Raw genomic sequence first — 18,034 nt, forward strand, 5'->3', positions numbered from 1 at the left:
ATTTAACTTGTGATCCTGGTGGCGTGCTGTTCCACGCATCCGTTATCTGAAGGTTGCTGTGCAATAAAGTACAGGCTTGGAGAGAGAATTTTTTTAACCCTACCCCCCCCCTTCAAAAATTGCAATATTGGTGTTCAAGATGTCGTATGTACCCCACAATGGTGTAGATAAAAAAATAAATAATAAAAAAAAAATCACTTGTCATTCAAAAATAAGCCCTCACATAGCTCCATCAACCAAAATATGGAAATGGTCCGGGCCCTGGAAAGTGGCGACAGTCCAAATTATGATTTTATTTTTTTTTAATTTTACTTAAATGTAAAGAAACTACATTTGTAAACTTGTTTCTATCTTCCGAACTGTTCTGTTCTAACCTGGAGAATCGTGTTGTCGGGTCATTTTTCTAACCATATATGCTGTAGAAGCAACACCCAAAACAGAGTTGCATTTTTATTTCCCCCCTCCCTTTTCTCCAGCACATTGTATGTTGACATTAAAGGTGTAATTCAAAACTACAACTCATCCCGCAAAACACAAGCCGCTATACAGTTTCTTCAACGGAAAGATCAGTTATCGCTCTTGGAAGAAGGGGAGGAAAACTAAAGCACAAAAAAAAAAACCTATGGGGAGGGAGGGCTTTACACATCCCCTTTAAGCCTAATGCAGCAGTGAACACGTTTGCTAGCAAGCAAAATATACAGATCTCTTGCAGTTGAGGGGACATGACTCCATGCTTTTGGTGTTCTCGCAGCGCCACCTACAGGCCATTCATGTAATACAATGCTGATCTATGTTTTTGGGAAACCGATTAGCCCTCACCATCTATGAAGGAAAAAATAAGTGTAAGGATCAAAGCTGCTCTGCCCCATAAAGCGATGTGCATGACATGTACAGATATATTTAAAGGGAACCTGTCACCTGAGTTGTGCTGTCCAAACCTCGGGCACCATGGATCAATCTGGCTACCCAATTGCAGACCGGTATGTTTTTCTCTGAAATGTCGGCAGTATCCTCCCCCCGCATTACTGCAGGTGATTGACAGGTCTCAGGCTCTGTACACTCATGGAAGAGACATGTCCACTAATACGTGCGGGGAGAAGCTGTCCGGGGGGCCACGTCATACTAGTGAAACTTTTTTTTTTTTTTTTTTTTTTTTTTTTTTTCTGAAAAGCTAGAGCATTGCAGAGAAGGATATACCTGGTTGCAATTGTGCAGTACGCCTCTAATTCATGGTGTCGGAGGATTGGACAGCAAGTGATTGCCTCTAACCCCTTGGTGCATATGGTTGCACGTGTATGTCCATGCTGGGGTCTGAGTGTGTGGAGGGGGCCAGGAGCTGATCTCTCCACATACGGCACATGCCGGCTATACTTGTATAACTAACATCTGTATTTTTAATAGCTGCAGCCGAAGCTGAGCTCTGATCGCTACTGTCATTCTGACATCAGCATTTACATGGAATTGTGTGACCATGGTAGCTGGACCCCCGCTGTGTTGGTAAAAAATAAAGTGTGGGAGGGGGGGTAGGGTAAAAATTCAAAGCACCCCCTCCACTTAAAATAATGAAATTAGAGAAAAAATAAACCTATTTTAATATTGCTGCATCACTAAAAGTCCTGTTTATGAAAATGTATCATGAATTAATGGGAGACTCAAGGGGGGGTAGGGGAGATCAAAGTGCCAGAATTCCAATTTTCCAGTCTCTACCTCCCTAACAAAAACACTTTGATTGTATTTACCCACCCCAAATGACATCAATAAACTTAAACTCGGTACAGAGAGTACACGCCCTCGTACAAAGCCATTGATGGAAAAATAATTTTAAGGCTGTGTGCCCACTATGCTGTGCACATGCTGTGGAAATTTCCTCTGCGGATTATCATTGCGGAAAAATCCACAGCATTTTCGCCGCCATTGACTTGCATTTAATCTTTTAATATCCGCATGACTACACGTACACATGCGGATATTAAGCGATTCATTGTGCGGATGGTACCCGGGTCTGGAGAAGAGGAGACTCATCCAGACAAGGGTACCATGGTACTGGGGGGGGGGTTAAAATAAAAAAAAATACATTATACTTACCTTCTGATGGCACCCGCTCTTTTCCCCGCTGCTTCCGGTCTCTTGTACGGCTCGCGATGGTCTAAAAGGACCTGCCATGACGTCATTTAGTCATGTGACAGGTCACGCGGGGGCCATCAGAAGGTAAGTATAATGTGTTTTTTTTTTTTTTTTTTTTTTTTTTTTTTTTAACGGTTTTAATCTTTTTTTCAACTATTAACTTGGTCACACTATATAAATCCATGTCTTTTGCATGGATTTCTATAGTGTTATAGTGTGACAAAGTTGTCAAGCACTTTCCAAGTGATGCTAAAATTGCTTGGAAAGCGCTTGACAACCCGCATGCGAAATCACATGATCAAAATGCTTCACTTCCGCTTGGCAGGAAAAACGCATGTACAATCCGCATGTGTTTTTTCTGCCAGGGAGATGCAGAAACACTCAGGAAAAATCCAAAGCATTTCTGCATCGTGGGCGCATAGAATAAGGGTTTCAAAAGATGGCGTCACAAGCCACTTATATTTTGTCTGCCTTTTCCTGTTTTTGTTTAAAAATTTCTGAATTTCAGTAATCATACTGACCTGGAGAAGCATCTTTCCAGGTCATTTTTACCGTACCACAAATTCCTTAAAAGCAAAACTCCACAAACAATTGCGTATTTGCCTATTTTTACATTTTTTTTTTTTTTTAATTTTTTTTTTTTTTACCAAGCTTGGAATTTACCCCCACCCCCTTTGTTAGGCCGGTTTCACACGTCCGGATATTTCCGGTACCGGAAATATCCGTGTCCCGTGTGGCAACAGTGTGCCACATCAGGATCACACGTACCGGCACTTGGGAACAGCGCTAACTATACTACTGATTTCCAAGTGCCGATGCTGAACACTGCCCTCATCATGGTTCCTGCCAGCGCTGTGATCAGCACAAGCAGGGACTATGATGAGGGTAGAGGTAGTCTGCTCCTGCAGTGTTCTCGCCTGTAAAAATAAGAATAAAATCCATATACTCACCTCTTCTTAGTGTCCCCCGCTTTAATCCATGCGACTGCTGCTGCAGAGAAGCCGGCGAGAATGAGCGGCTCCGGAGCTGCACTCAGTGAGTGACAGGACACCGCTCCTGAGCTACAGCTCCAGAGTGGCTCATTCTCCCCGACTCCTCGGCAGCAACGGTCGCATGGATATAGCGGGGGACACCTAGGAGAGGTGAGTACATGGATTTTATTTTATTATTTTTACAGGTGTAGACACTGCGGGAGCAGACTACCACTACCCTCATCATAGTCCCCACTTGTGCTGATCGCAGCAGCGGCAGGAACCATGAGGAGGGTAGTGTTCAGCACCGGCACTTGGGAACAGCGCTAACTGTAGCGCTGATTCCCAGGTGCCGGTCCGTGGCACACGGATGACATCCGTGTGTGTTCAGCGTGAGACAGTTTTGCGGACCGTGTATCCGCAAAAAATGGACGTGTCTCCGTGTGGAGCACACGGACTGTCCGTGAAAACACACTGAGATGTGCGCAGACCCATTCATATAAATGGGTCTACGTGTGTCAGTGTCTCCATTACGTGTGGAAACTGTCACCACTCGTACCGGAGATACTGACGTGTGAAAGGGCCTTTAGTACATGGTGTTGTTCAAAAAATTCATCCTACTTAAAAACAAGCTCCCTTATGGCTGTTGACACAAATTAAAAAAAATTGAAGATATGGCTCTTGGTCGAAGGTGGGGACAAAAGGGCAAAAACGAAAAATTGCTTGGGACTTAAGTGGTTAAAAAAAATTATACAATGTGCGTTTTTTAAGTGTTTCCGCAGCGGCAAAAACGCTGCAGAAATGCTTAAACGCTTGGTAGAAGGTCTGCCATGTTCCCCAATGATAATCCGCATGTGCTGTGCACATGCTGCGGAAATTTCCGCTGTTGATTATCATTGCGGAAAAAAACGCAGCACTACCAATTATTTTGCGGAAGTGCTGCGTTTTCGCCGCCATTGACTTGCATTAGACCGCATCACTGTATATGTAGATGCGCATTTCATGCGTTCTAATGTGCGGATGGTACCCAGGTCTAGAGAAGAGACTTTCCTCCGGACCCGGGTACCATAGAAACTGTGAAAAAAAGAATAAAATAAAAAATAAATATATACTTGCCTTCTGGCGGCCCGCGGTGCGCTCCTCCTCACATGCCGGCAGTTCGCGATGGACTGAAGGACCTGCGCTGACGTCATAGTCATGTGACGGGTCACGCGACGCTGACGTCGGCAGGTCCTTCACTCTACCGCTGCTGGCACCAAGCGAAGCAAGACTCCGGGGGCCATCAGATGGTAAGTATAGATTTATTTTTTTATTTTTTACCATTCTTTACAGTCACACTATGTAAATCCATGCTGGTTGCATGGATTTATATAGTGTGAACAAGTTGTCAAGCACTTTCCAAGTGATACTAAAATTGCTTGGAAAGCGCTTGACAACCCGCATGCGGAAATGCATGTGAAGAACATGCATGTGGCAGGAAAACGCATGTAAAAGCCGCATGCGTTTTTTTCTGCCAGGGAGATGCAGAAACGCTCAGGAAAAATCCTGAGCATTTCTGCATCGTGGGCACAAAGCCTCCGACATCTTCTCCCTTTTTTTTTTTTTTTTTTCTCTGTTCCTTAAGTTGGAGTGGGCAATTGTACAGTCTGGGTGTAAAAAACTTTAGTGTGACTGTAGTGCCTCCTGCAGTTCAGTAAGGAACACTACACCATCCAGAAAAATATTTTTTTTGTTTTATGAAATTTTGGTAGCTTTTATAAAACCTACATTGAAGATCATGAATAAAAACTATTTTCACTCTGATAATCATCGTCCCCTAAGTAATAGAGGTATGGATCCAAAATCCATTACAAACGCTTGTTCTCTGGATCTGTGTCCTGCCCTGCATTCACATCACCCTACCCTCCCAGAAAATGTGCACATAATCAACCCCCCTGTACTCGGGAGCACTAGGGGTCCTAGAAAACGAGGTGTATGATCATCTGTTTAGTAGCATGGATCTCCATGCAATCTGTTTCCACACAGTGATTATAACCATGTATCGTACCTACGATCAGTCAATATGTCAAACGACCTGCAGAAAGTGTCTTTCTTTTATTTTTCAGCTTTTCTGTTCGGTTTCCACTCATGCTTGATTACACCTTGCTGGAAAAGGGAGGTAGATCATCTTGATCTAGATTCTAGGTGGATTTCTCAATTGTTCCCAGTATTGTGTGGAGGGTTTGTAGTTCTCTGACCCATCTGCATAAGTGGATTTGTGTGTATGGGTTCTGTATTATGCCCTTTAAAGGCAAACGGTCGCACTGTACATGCAGGCCGATCTGTGGCCACCATGGGGAAGTGAAGCAGAAGCTGAGCAGAATCTTATGGGATATAGTATAACGTTATCTTATTCACTGAAATCCCCGGTGTTTGTATGAATGAGTCCAGGGGGCGGTCCTACTAGTAACTGACAATCACTAGTGGGACCACCCCCTGGACTCATTCATACAAACACCAGGGATTTCAGTGAATAAACTGCAAGTTTTACTGAAACTTTTTGCAAAAAATGTCAATCAATCTGATCAGCTCCTCCTGCTTTAGAACACTTTGCTTACAGATCATATACTATTTTCAACATATTATCCCTTTTAAATAACTCAAAAAAAAAAAAGAAAAAAATTAAAAAAAATTTTTTAAGAGTCATAATATCACATGGATCAGTAATAAAGGCTGCCGGCTGACATCTGTCTTTCCTGACCCCTGTAAACCACGTGCTGGATTTAGATTCCACTCTATAAGAGGACACACTGTATGGCTGCCATATTCCTATCAGTGCAATTAAAGGATTGGGCATATTGAAATCTTAACAGGGCCGATCATTTTTCCTTTAGGGGAGAGTCAGATACACATAATCAGTTAGCCAGTGAATAACGACAACATTCATTTAAGGTGAGGTCCACATTACTGTACCATGGCCATATTTTCTGATCGATATTACAAGCACAATTCCTGGCCTACAAATTTTTTTTCGGAATACGGTTGTGTTCTTGGCCATAGAGGGTCTGTACTAAGGTAATCTGCCATCATCTATCAATAGGCAAGGTAGAGGCTAAATTCTTGACTGGAGCCCTATCGGCATAGAAAATGGTCCAATGTGCATCCCTGCTCCATTCACTCTATATGGGACTGCCGGGGTTAGTCAGCACCGTACTCTGCAGTCTGCGACAGTCTTGTAGAGAGAGAGTGGAGTGGTGGTAAATGTGCTTGACCTCTGCTCCACTTCATTCAGATGTACTCCAGACCATTAGGGGTCTTAATGATCTGACCCCCAGTGATCACTGAATTATCCTTTTTCAAATTGATAGGGGATAGCTTAATACAGAAACAATCCTCCTCCTCCTCCCATCAGTGTTTATCCTCTTAATATATTGCAGTCATCATATTATTCAGCACTGTGCTCTTACAATTGCTCATTTTGCCTTTCTACCCAGATAATTCTTCTCTTCCATTAGGTCTATGACATCACGTGATTAAACACGGACTAGCTGAATCCTTCTAATCTGTGTAGAAACAGGGGGTCAATTTTCCCTGTATGAGTCATAAGTCACTGCAAAAGTCCCTGGCAGGGGATGTGAGCACAGCTGGGTCAGGAGTTGAAGAGGGGAATGATTTCTGCAGGGACATGAGACTTCCTGTTTCTACATAAAGCAGAGAAATTTACTGTGTAGAAAGACAAAATGAGCAATTGTAAGTACACAGTGCTGTATAATATGATGACTGCAATATATTAAGAGGATAAAAACTTTGATGGGGGGAGTGCTTCTTTAACATGGTACACACCCTTTTGACAAAAGTTGCCATAGATTTGAGCTAGAAAAGTGCTATATTGTGTTGTCAGTCTGTACTTGTCAGCAGAGGGCATATAAAGCCCGTGCTCTGGGCTAGTGATTGTGGTGGCCGGCTCCTGTGTGCATCACATGCTGCACGCCCATGTGGCAGTCAGGTGACCCTTGGGCACTGGAGCGGAGGGTAATCTGTCTGCTCGCCAGTCCACAGTCCATGTCTGAGGCTTGCAGGCAGCGTCATCGGCTCTGCTGTAGGGGTATGCTGCAGATTTCACTGTAACCAGCACTGAGTCTTATTCTTCATCAGAGATGGCAGGCGGCGAGCTGAGCACCTGGAGGCAAAAAGGTACAGTTTCTGTTCTTGTTTTGTTTTTCTTTTCCTGCGCCATTTGCAAGAGTAAATCACAGCCACTTGTTGTCCCTCGGAAAGGTTTAGTCTAAGACGTGCTAAGCAGCTTTTGCCTCTGAGTATGTGCATTTACTAGCAGCAGCTACAGTAGTATTACAGATTTAATTCCTTTTACATGGGTGTTGGGCAATGCGCTTTATTTTCATGGCTTTCCATTGTTTTGACCACTTCTTGTTTTACCACCACCTTTTATACTGCTCGCTGTTTTGCTGACACTTGGACGTTACATGAGAAATCATCTAGGGTAATGTGCTCCCTGCTGGCACTAATCTGCCTCCCCTGCTGGCAAGATGCCCTCCGTCATGTGGTCAGTCAGGACAGATATACTCAGTGCTACGCAAAGTACCCTTTATAAATTAACACTTGCATTGATGTGCTGCACATCTATGTACAATACCTATCCAGTCTTAAGAGTGATATAATTTATATAATTATTGTATATGTATGGGGAGGGTGGGGGTGTGCAAAAAAATGACCTCACAAGGGCGTTTTGTGACAAGGGATCAAAAAACCTTTGCTTTCACCCTCATTATCAGACTAGACTGCAATTTATGGAGCAATCAGTCTGCAGTGCAAAGGTCAATTACTCTGCAGTATTCCCCCACCCCCTCCTATTACTCCTAATCTTATCAAGTCATCAAGCACAAATGCTTAAGGTGCATTTAGATGGGCTGGGGGGTCTGAATGAGTATTAGGGCTCATGCACATGGGCGTATATGCTCATCCGAGCGAATCAGGCCGCTAATGATGATCTGATCAAACACTGGTCGGAGTTTGATCAGTGTCCGTAGAGTGTCATCTGATTCCTTTGGATGAGAAGATGGAGAAAAAATCATCATCTCCATTGTTTGAGTCTGCAAAAATCTGACGTGCACAGTCCCATAGAATAACATGGGGACTATTGCTATCTGTCAAAACGATGGACAGCACTCGTCTGAGGTATATGGTCGTCTACATTGGCCCTAATACCCTGAATTTGCTGCTATCGACAGGATAATCTGACGCCTAATGTGTGTGGGGCCCTCATGACTCTACACCAAGACATGGTGGAAAGATGGATTTAAAGAGTAACCACTGTTTTAATTACATAAATTTGTAATCTCTTTTCAGAGGAATCTGCTTCTTTCTCTGCCAGAATTGATCTGTTATTATGCCATTTATTACATGGCGCTTTACATGTGAAAAGGGGGTTATACATAATAAAAACCAGTATAATAATCATGAACAATACAAGTCAGCGACTGGCACAGGAGGAGAGAGGTCCCTGCCCGCGAGGGCTCAGTCTACAAGGGTTGGGTGGGGCTGGAGATGGTCGTGCAGCTCTCAAAATTCTCAATTCTGAGGTAAAATCTGTATTTGGTGAAGACCCTTTCCCATTACTGAGATGAAGATGGCAGTGGGGGTCCCATCAGACTCTAGACATGTCTCTAGCTCCTGCCTCCTCCCTTCTACATAGACTTGTATCCATAGCAGCTGCCGGTTCCTCTCAGTAAAGGGAAAGTCTCCACTTAATACAGATTTTACCTCAGAATTGAGAATTTTGATAACTGATCAATTCTGTCAGAGAAAGAAGCAGATATCTCTGAGATATATTAGGGTTGCTTATTTTCACGTGTACTATTGATTTATGAAATAAAAGTTAAAATGGTGGTTACTCCTTTTAACCCCTTCACAACATGTGGCGTATATGTACAGCACATGGCGTGTCTCCCCCTTTGATGCAGGCTCAAGCGCCGAGCCTACACCTTCCTGGCACATAACAGCTGATCTGATCAGCGGTCATGTACCCCTAATAGCCGCGGGTGGAATTGCGATCCACCTGCAGCTGTTAACATGTTAAATGCTGCTGTCCATCTGACAGCAGCATTTAACATGGCCGCGCCGGAAGCGCGTCACTAATCCTGCCCGTTGGCGCCCATGTCACATGACCTCGGGTCGCCGATGGGTTGGCATGACAACCTGTGGTCTACAGAAGACCTCTGTGGTTGTCATTGCCGGGATGCTACGAACACCGCCTAGCAGTCGGTGTTCATAGCAAGTGAGCATTTCTGCTACACGCAGCAGGGCCGAATACAAGTCTATGGGTCCGGGAAAATCATGTACAGGACACGGATGGCATCAGTGGCAATGCATGTGCTGTCTGTGATTAATGCTAATGGAGAGGAGAGGCTTTGTAACGATCCATCTTAGAAAAGCGAGGGAACGTTAAAATAAACCAACAGCAATGGTTCACAATTAATAGGAATTGGAATAGATGGTGGATTGAATACTTGAATATCCCATAGTAGGCGTCATATACTGTCCCCTGCGGGGCACACATGATCTTGCACTTCCTCCGGTAACTTCCTCGGCAGATTTTCTGTAGCATTCTCTGCTGCTTCTCCATTTCTGAATTTGCAGATTTTGATTCCTATAAGGTTTTTTACAGATGAATATTTACTTGGTGTAAACTGATTATTCATTATATAGTTTTTGTATTGTAGAACTTAAGGGGTTTTCTACTTTACAGTTTTTACTTGTTAGAAGGGTTTAACGACAAATATCCTGTGAGTTAGGAGCTAGCTTATACAATTGTGTGACGCTGTGATTTCTATTACATGGACTCTGGATTTGTGCTTTATGCCTCAGCAGATTGTATTGTGCATTTTGTAGTCATTATAAAGGTTTGCTGCCCAAGTTTTTGATTACACAGGAGTTTGCCGGCCACTAGTGTTGAGCGAGTATGTTCTATTAACCCTTTCGCCAAGTATGCTCGGGCCGAGCTCTGAGTATTTACAGCTGCTCGGTGATATGTTTGAATCGCTCCCGTGTGCATGATTTGCAACTGTTTGAGGCTATGTGCCCACGATGCAGAAATGCTCTGGATTTTTCCTGAGCGTTTCTGCATCTCCCTGGCAGAAAAAAACGCATGCGGATTGTACATGCGTTTTCCTGCCAGGGACATGCAGAAATGAAGCTTTATTCACTGACTTTTCCGCATGCGGATTGACTAGCGCTTTCCAAGCGATTAGCATCACTTGGAAAGTGCTTGTGACAACTAGGTCACACTATATAAATCCATGCAAACTGCATGGATTTATATAGTGTGACCCGAGAGAGTGGTTAAAATAAAAAAATAAATGTATACTTACCCTCCGATGGCCCCCGGTGTTCTGCTCACTCCGTTCTCCCTTGTCGGCAGCGGTGGATTGAAAGACCTGCCGACATCAACGTCGCGTGACCCGTCACATGACTCTGACGTCAGCGCAGGTCCTTCAATCCACCGCGAAGTGCTGGGAAGCAAGGAAGAGCGCAGCGCGGGCCGCCGGAAGGTAAATATACATTTTATTTATTTTATTCTTTTGTTACAGCTTTTTTAATGGTACCCGGGTGTGGATGAGACTCTCCTCTCCTCCAAACCCGGGTACAATCCGCACATTAGAACGCTCCAATTACGCAAGTACAGATGCAGTCTTGCGGAATTTGCGCGTTCTAATGCAAGTCAATGACAGCGAAGACGCAGTATTTCCACAAAATAATTGGCAGTGCTGTGTTTTTTTCCGCAATGATGATCCGCAGCGGAAATTTTCGCAGCATGTGCACAGCACATGCCGATTATCATTGGGGAACACTTCTGCTCTTCTACCATGTGTTTTTAATGCGTTTCCGCAGCTGCAAAAACGCTTCAGAAACGCATTAAAAACGCATCGTGGGCACACAGCCTGACAGTTTTATTACATGTGAGGAATGTGTAAGAAATAGACATTACTCACATGTAATAAAGCTGTCAAACAGTTGCAAATCATGCACATGGGAGCGATTTAACCATATCACCGAGCAGCTGTAAATACTCGGAGCTCGGCCCGAGCATACTCGGACAGAACATACTCGCTCAACCCTACCGGCCACCCATAGATGTACAAATAGTTTTCTTAGTATATAGGAGAAGTCATGCATGGCCTCTCTAAGGTTATGTTCACACACTGCGTTTTTGCTGCTGTTTTTTTTTTTTTTTAATATGCAAATTTTCATCTGCATTTTACAGTATCCGTAAGTCTGAGTTTTCGCAAGTCTCATTCACACACGTTTTTCTTTTTGTTTTTTTTTTTTTTTTTCCCCTGACTGATTTGGTAAGTTGCTGCGTTTTTTGCAAAATGCAGCATGTCACTTCTTTCAGTGTTTTTGCAGTGGTTTTTTTTTCACCCATAGAAAGCAATAGGTATCTGCAAAAATGCAGCAAAATACATAGGTATCAGGTTTTGCTGCGTTTTTATAGAGCAAAAACCTGAGGAGGATAGAGAGATACACCGCGTGCAGAATTATTAGGCAAATGCGTATTTTGATCACATGATATTTTTTATACATGTTGTCCTACTCCAAGCTGCATAGGCTTGAGAGCCAACTACCAATTAAGTAAATCTGGTGATGTGCATCTCTGTAATGAGGGGTGTTGTCTAATGACATCAACACCCTATATAAGGTGTGCTTAATTATTTGGCAACTTCCTTTCCTTCGTAAAATGGGTCAGAAGAGAGATTTGATGGGCTCTGAAAAGTTCAAAATTGTGAGATGTTTTGCAGAGGGATGCAGCAGTCTTGAAATTTCCAAACTTTTAAAGCGTGATCACCGAACAATCAAGCGTTTCATGGCAAATAGCCAACAGGGTCGCAAGAAGCGTGATGGCCAAAAAAGGCGCAAAATAACTGCCCACGAATTGAGGAAAGTCAAGCGTGAAGCTGCCAAGATGCCATTCGCCACCAGTTTTGCCATATTTCAGAGCTGCAACGTTACTGGAGTATCAAAAAGCACAATGTGTGCGATACTCGGGGACATGGCCAAGGTAAGGAAGGCTGAAAAACGACCACCTTTGAACAAGAAACATAAAATAAAACGTCAAGAATGGGCCAAGAAATATCTTAAGACTGATTTTTCAAAGGTTTTATGGACTGATGAAATGAGGGTGACTCTTGATAGGCCAGATGGATGATGGATGGGCCAGAGGCTGGATCAATAAAGGGCAGAGAGCTCCACTCCGACTCAGACGCCAGCAAGGTGGAGGTGGGGTACTAGTATGGGCTGGTATCATCAAAGATGAACTTGTGGGACCTTTTCGGGTTGAGGATGGAGTGAAGCTGAACTCCCAGACCTACTGCCAGTTTCTGGAAGACCACTTCGTCAAGCAGTGGTACAGGATGAAGTCTGTATCGTTCAAGAAAAACATGATTTTCATGCAGGACAATGCTCCATCACATGCATGCCAACTACTCCACAGCGTGGCTGGCCAGTAAAGGTCTAAAAGAAGAAAAAATAATGACATGGCCCCCTTGTTCACCTCATCTGAACCCCATAGAGAACCTGTGGTGCATCATAAAATGTGAGATCTACAGGGAGGGAAAACAGTACACCTCTCGGAACAGTGTCTGGGAGGCTGTGGTGGCTGCTGCACGCAATGTTGATCGAAAACAGATCAAGCAACTGACAGAATCTATGGATGGAAGGCTGTTGAGTGTCATCGTAAAGAAAGGTGGCTATACTGATCACTAATTTTTTTGGTTTTTGCATGTCAAAAATGTTTTATTTCTAAATTTTGTGCATGGATATTGGTTAACCTGGTGAAAATAAGTGAGATGGGATTATATTTGGTTTTTATTAAGTTGCCTAATAATTCTGCACAGTAATGGTTACCTGCACAAACAGATATTCTCCTAAGATAGCCAAATCTAAGAAAACCCCACTCCAACTTACAAAAATATTAAGCTTGGATATTTGAGTCTTTTGGGTTGATTAAGAACATAGTTGTTGATCAATAATAAAAATAATCCACTAAAATACAACTTGCCTAATAATTCTGCACACAGTGTAGATAGTGCAAAAAAAAAAATCTATCTAAGGCTACCTCTGGCACTGCACTATAGGGGGGGGGGGGGGCGGCTAAGAGGGGACCTCTAGCGCTGCTGCATTAAGAGGGGGGGACCCTCTATTGCTGCCCCGTGGGGATGGGTACCTGGGGGGACCCTCTATTGCTGCCCCGTGGGGATGGGTACCTGGGGGGACCCTCTATTGCTGCCCCGTGGGGATGGGTACCTGGGGGGACCCTCTATTGCTGCCCCGTGGGGATGGGTACCTGGGGGGACCCTCTATTGCTGCCCCGTGGGGATGGGTACCTGGGGGGACCCTCTATTGCTGCCCCGTGGGGATGGGTACCTGGGGGGACCCTCTATTGCTGCCCCGTGGGGATGGGGAAGGAGATTTTTAACAGGGAGACCTCACGCTTTGTTCATTTTGAGATTGATGAATACAATGCCATGAGAAGCTGCAGAGGGATGAAACTTGGTTTACGGCCTCGTTCAGGGACTACAAATGTGGTCGGTATATTGTATCTATATTTTAAAGCAAAAACCTGGAAAAGATTGTAACAAGGGAAACAAATGCTTCCAGTATTCAATTTCTTTGTACCCTTGATTTGGGGTAGTACACATAATTTTCTCCTCTGGACCCTTTGGATGATGCATACGTTCATGTCACAGGTATTGGGAGCATTTCCTGACATACACATTAAACTTAGGGCAATTACTTAGGAAATCGACAGACAACCTTGATCTTTTAAGAAATTGGCTTTGGTGTAGTAGATGTAGTAGCTTTTCCTGCTTTTTTAACTTCTTTTTTGGCAAATCATATAGAGATAAGAGCCGGAGGAGTGCCCTTTAGGCTAGGCCAATATATGGCTAAAGGGGGCATATGTAGTGTGCAGCACGGTGGTTAGCACTGGGGTCCTGGGCTCAAATCCCACCAAGGGCAACATCTGCAAGGAGTTTGTATGTTCTCCCTGTGTTTGTGTGGGTTTCCTCTGGGTTCTCCAGTTTCCACCCAGACTCCAAAGACATACTGATAGGGAATGTAGATTGTGAGCCCCAATGGGGACAGTGCCCATAATGTCTGGAAATTGTCGGAATTGTAAAGCGCTGCGGAATATGTTGGCACTTTATAAATAAAAAGATTATTATTACACTTGCCATAGAGATATGAAGCACTGCTGTGTGGCTTAAAAGGAAAAGCTTTCCTTTTCTGTCTTCAAGGTTATGTACACATGAGGCGACTAAGCTACCTATTTATTTATTTTCCCCTTTTCTTTTCTGGATGTTGCAATGCAAAGGGTTAAATAAGAAAAAAAAATGCTGTAGCGTGCCCCCCCCCTTTTTTTTTTTTTTTTTTTTAATGGAACTGTGGATAGGAGTTCTCAGCATATATCTCATACATACTAGATAAAAATCTAATTTTTGGCTGCATCTGCAAACAATCCAATCTGTACAGCGGGAGACAATGGCAATGCTTTATTCCTGCCAGACGTCTCCTTCTCCCTTATAAAGTAAGCATGCAAGAACTAGAAATTCTCTCCAGCATGTCTGGCTCTGTAAGTCGGCCATACAGGTGGCATGGTGGTAATGCTATGTATGTGTAGTACTCGGCATTGCTCCCCGGCTGCTGCCCTCTAGTTGGGCTAGTACATCAGTGAGAACCTCATTGGAGCTGCAGTAATGATCTGGTCCTGGCAGACTTTGTGCACATGATCCCCTCCCCCTCTTGTGTCCAGCTTGTGAGTGCAGCGCTGGCTTGGAGTGAATGCTGCTGGTCTGGGGTCTGGGGGTGTGTTCTGCCCATGGCTGAGTCACAGCAGGCACTTGTGTGTTCACTCTGACCTCCTGAACGCTCAGCAGGAAGTGATAGGAGTTGCAGTCAGTCAGCTGTGGAAGGTCCCAGTGCATGCGAGCAGCTCCAAGATGGACTCCAAGAGCGGTCAGTGCTTTGTGTGGGCTCACATGTGTGCATGAACCCCTCTACCCTCCGCTCCTGCCCTCCTGCATGTATTAGTGGTGGTTTGACTTTTACACATTGCTTTTCCTCCATTCCCTCTTGGAAGCTCTGCTACTTTTGTCTTTTTATTCCAGTTTTATTTTCTTGGCTTTTTCTTGCATTTTGATCCTGTAAATCTGGGTGACTTTCTAGCGTATTCCTGACTCTGGAGAGTGGACTCTGTGTTCCCGCAGCGGGAGCTTTACATGGACGGCATAGATGCAGGCGGCTATTTTTAGTGCTAGCAGATGCCACTTCTGTTACATCCCTCCTTACCGAATGTCGCCAGCTGCAGCCGCTTTATACAAGTCTCCTTTTCGATCCTTTAGTATTTCTGTCGCTTGCTCATAAGAATAGCGTTTAGAGGGTCTTTGAAAGGCTGCTTGCCGTCTGATGGGGATGATTGGTAACTTTGTGACTGGGTTGTCGGAGGACAGCACTGCCATTACATAGACAATCGTTATATTATTATTCTACTTTCTGTAGCGTGCTGCCTCCGATCTGCATTACTATTGCCATGTGAATACCCTTTATATATTCCAGTAGTGGTAGTCATTGAATAAATCTAGTATTGGCCTAAAAAATATATATCCCAGTAGTTGGGCAATATGTCATCGGTCTAAAATACAAGTTATCCATTTCACTAGTGGGCACCTTTTAGTTGCCAGCTATCAGTATACTTGAATGAATGGGAGATTTGGTGACGGCAATGATACCGCGCGCCCAATCCCTACATGTCGTATGACTCTCTACAGCCTGAACTGGCAGAGATGTGAAGTGGTACCATAAACGGTTGTGGGTGGCACGAGCCCAACTTATCAGGTCTTAGACTTTATATCATTGCTAAGGTTAATGTCCGATCTTACATCAGGACTGGTCCCTGCACTGGTATTGATGTCTGCCCTGGCGGAGTGCTATAAAACCATTTCCGATGATATGGTAATCTAGCACATGTTTTATTCTCGTACGGCCACATAATTCGTCTGTGGAGCAATGGCTGCCGGTGAGACGCTGTGTGCTAGTGGAACATTGTCATTGCCTTCTATGTTGGGAGCTGCAGACTTTTCCTGGCTTCAGTAGTTTGTGGATTAAAGATTACTGGAGTCAGCATGGTGTCACTTTCCTGCTGCCATGAGTTCTCGGTGACATTCATCCCCTGCTTCCCCATACACTGCTTCTATTGCTTGGCCTCATTAGAATTTGCTCCGAGCCAGAAGAACAAATGCTGCAGCCCCTTCCGGCCTGTCAGATTATGTCTGCCACTAGGCTGCCTGCATTGCTTTCTTAGGACCTATAGGTTTAGATTATTTATGGTCATTTACATCATGTGCATAAAGAATCCACATGGTTGTCCTTTTCCCATACCTCCAAAACTTCTTTCTAGGTAATATTGTCTCTACGCAATAGTCACAATTGTACTGCCACTTAGACTATTATATTCAAAATTGAAAATATTTTTCTAGAATCGCTTGCTTTGCTTACAAAAGGTCCACAATCCCCCATTTCGGTAAACCCATTGACTATCGTTAGTGTAATGATCATCTGCTTATAGAGTTTGCATATTAGAAAAGGACTGGATGTGGCATTGGATGAGGAGGGTTATAGTTATGGCCTCTGTATATACAGTGCCTGTAGCACATTGGAGAGGAAAGATCATCTTATCTCCTGGAGAACCAAATGATTGGAAGAATGAAATCCACCCTCCGATCCTTATGTTCTCCGATGTAATCAGGGGACAGACAGGAGATGGGACTGAGCATCCATGTGTCCTCATCAAAATCGTAGGGTTTGTGTGTGAGGGAAGATAAATCACTTAGTGTGTAAGCCCACCCAATTGTGTGGGTCCATCTGTTCATCAGAGAGCTCGCGTGTCTCACCTCTGTACAACTAGGTTCCAGTAGAAATGGTGAGTTCAGTTTCAGAGAGATTGGTGTACTACTGGCCAGCTGGTGGTCTCTCAGGGCGGGGGATGGGCAATTAGCAATTGTAGTTCATGCCGTTTCACAGTTTCAAAATGTCATAATGCCAATGCCTTCATTTGATGATGCTGTCCAGGAGCCCTTTAACACAATGATCTTATAATGGTTATTGGTGACCACTCTGATAGGTAAGGGGCAGATATCGTAAACCAGCTTTCCTAGGAATGCTCATTTCCTGATAATCTTGCTTGTAAACAGGCTGCCGATCACCCAACAAATGAGCAAAGTGATCGGTCATTGGGTGAAATGATCATTTGGGCAGCGCAAAAGATCATTGTTCTCGGCGGTGCATCGTGCTTTATAAAAGACTGGTGGTGCCGAGAACTGTGGCGGCCTCTGAACTGAGGATGTATTAGTGATGAGCAGTCTGCCAGTGGAAACCGGCTATTAAACGACTGATCAGCAACGGGAGCTTTTCACCACTTCTAGGTTAATCATATGGCTCGTACAGTGTGCACCAAGGCTTAGATGAATGGGTCTACAAGCAGCACTAGATCCATGTACCTCTCATACATGGTGGAGCTGACCACGTGCTTTCGCTTCATGGCGTTTCCTTCATGTTTGGCATGTTCCCCGTGCGTTATTGAGTAATGAGTCTTTGCCATGTTTATCTTACTGTGAACTAAACCATATTTAGAAGCAAGTGAAACTCATTGTCTGACACCGTCTGTATCCTGCGGGGGATATTATGCATGTGTATTTGATTCTCTTTCCAGTTAACCCCTTTTGTGCCCAATTTGATGTACACTCTGCCTTCTCAATCCTTTTCTTGCACTTTAAATGTGCTGCATTGCTTAAAGAGGTCATCTACTACTTAAGGAAACTATTAAAGGGTAGGGATCATTATAAGAGAGAGATTGTACCCCTGGAAGCACCCCCTGCTCTGATTGTCAC

At 44.0% G+C, this 18,034-nt stretch overlaps 1 protein-coding gene across 6 annotated transcripts in view; it reads left to right on the forward strand.

Annotated features, from left to right (window-relative positions):
- Nucleotides 1–18,034, forward strand: part of RTN4 (reticulon 4) — an 83,901-nt gene that overhangs the window by 17,074 nt on the left and 48,793 nt on the right. Inside the window, exon 1 of one of the 6 annotated variants that reach the window (XM_073672295.1) lies at nt 7,063–7,268. The exons of 4 other annotated variants lie outside the window; for them this stretch is intronic. In XM_073672295.1, coding sequence (XP_073528396.1) covers nt 7,232–7,268 — 37 coding nt within the window. In that variant the 5' untranslated portion in view covers nt 7,063–7,231. Of the gene's footprint in view, nt 1–7,062; nt 7,269–14,957; nt 15,105–18,034 lie in introns of those variants that run through there. One more of the 6 variants, XM_073672296.1, reaches the window with a different exon arrangement.

This window comes from Phyllobates terribilis, unplaced genomic scaffold, assembly GCF_046119375.1.
Source record: "Phyllobates terribilis strain yellow unplaced genomic scaffold, ASM4611937v1 Scaffold_3__8_contigs__length_932513732, whole genome shotgun sequence".
Lineage (NCBI taxonomy): Eukaryota > Metazoa > Chordata > Amphibia > Anura > Dendrobatidae > Phyllobates > Phyllobates terribilis.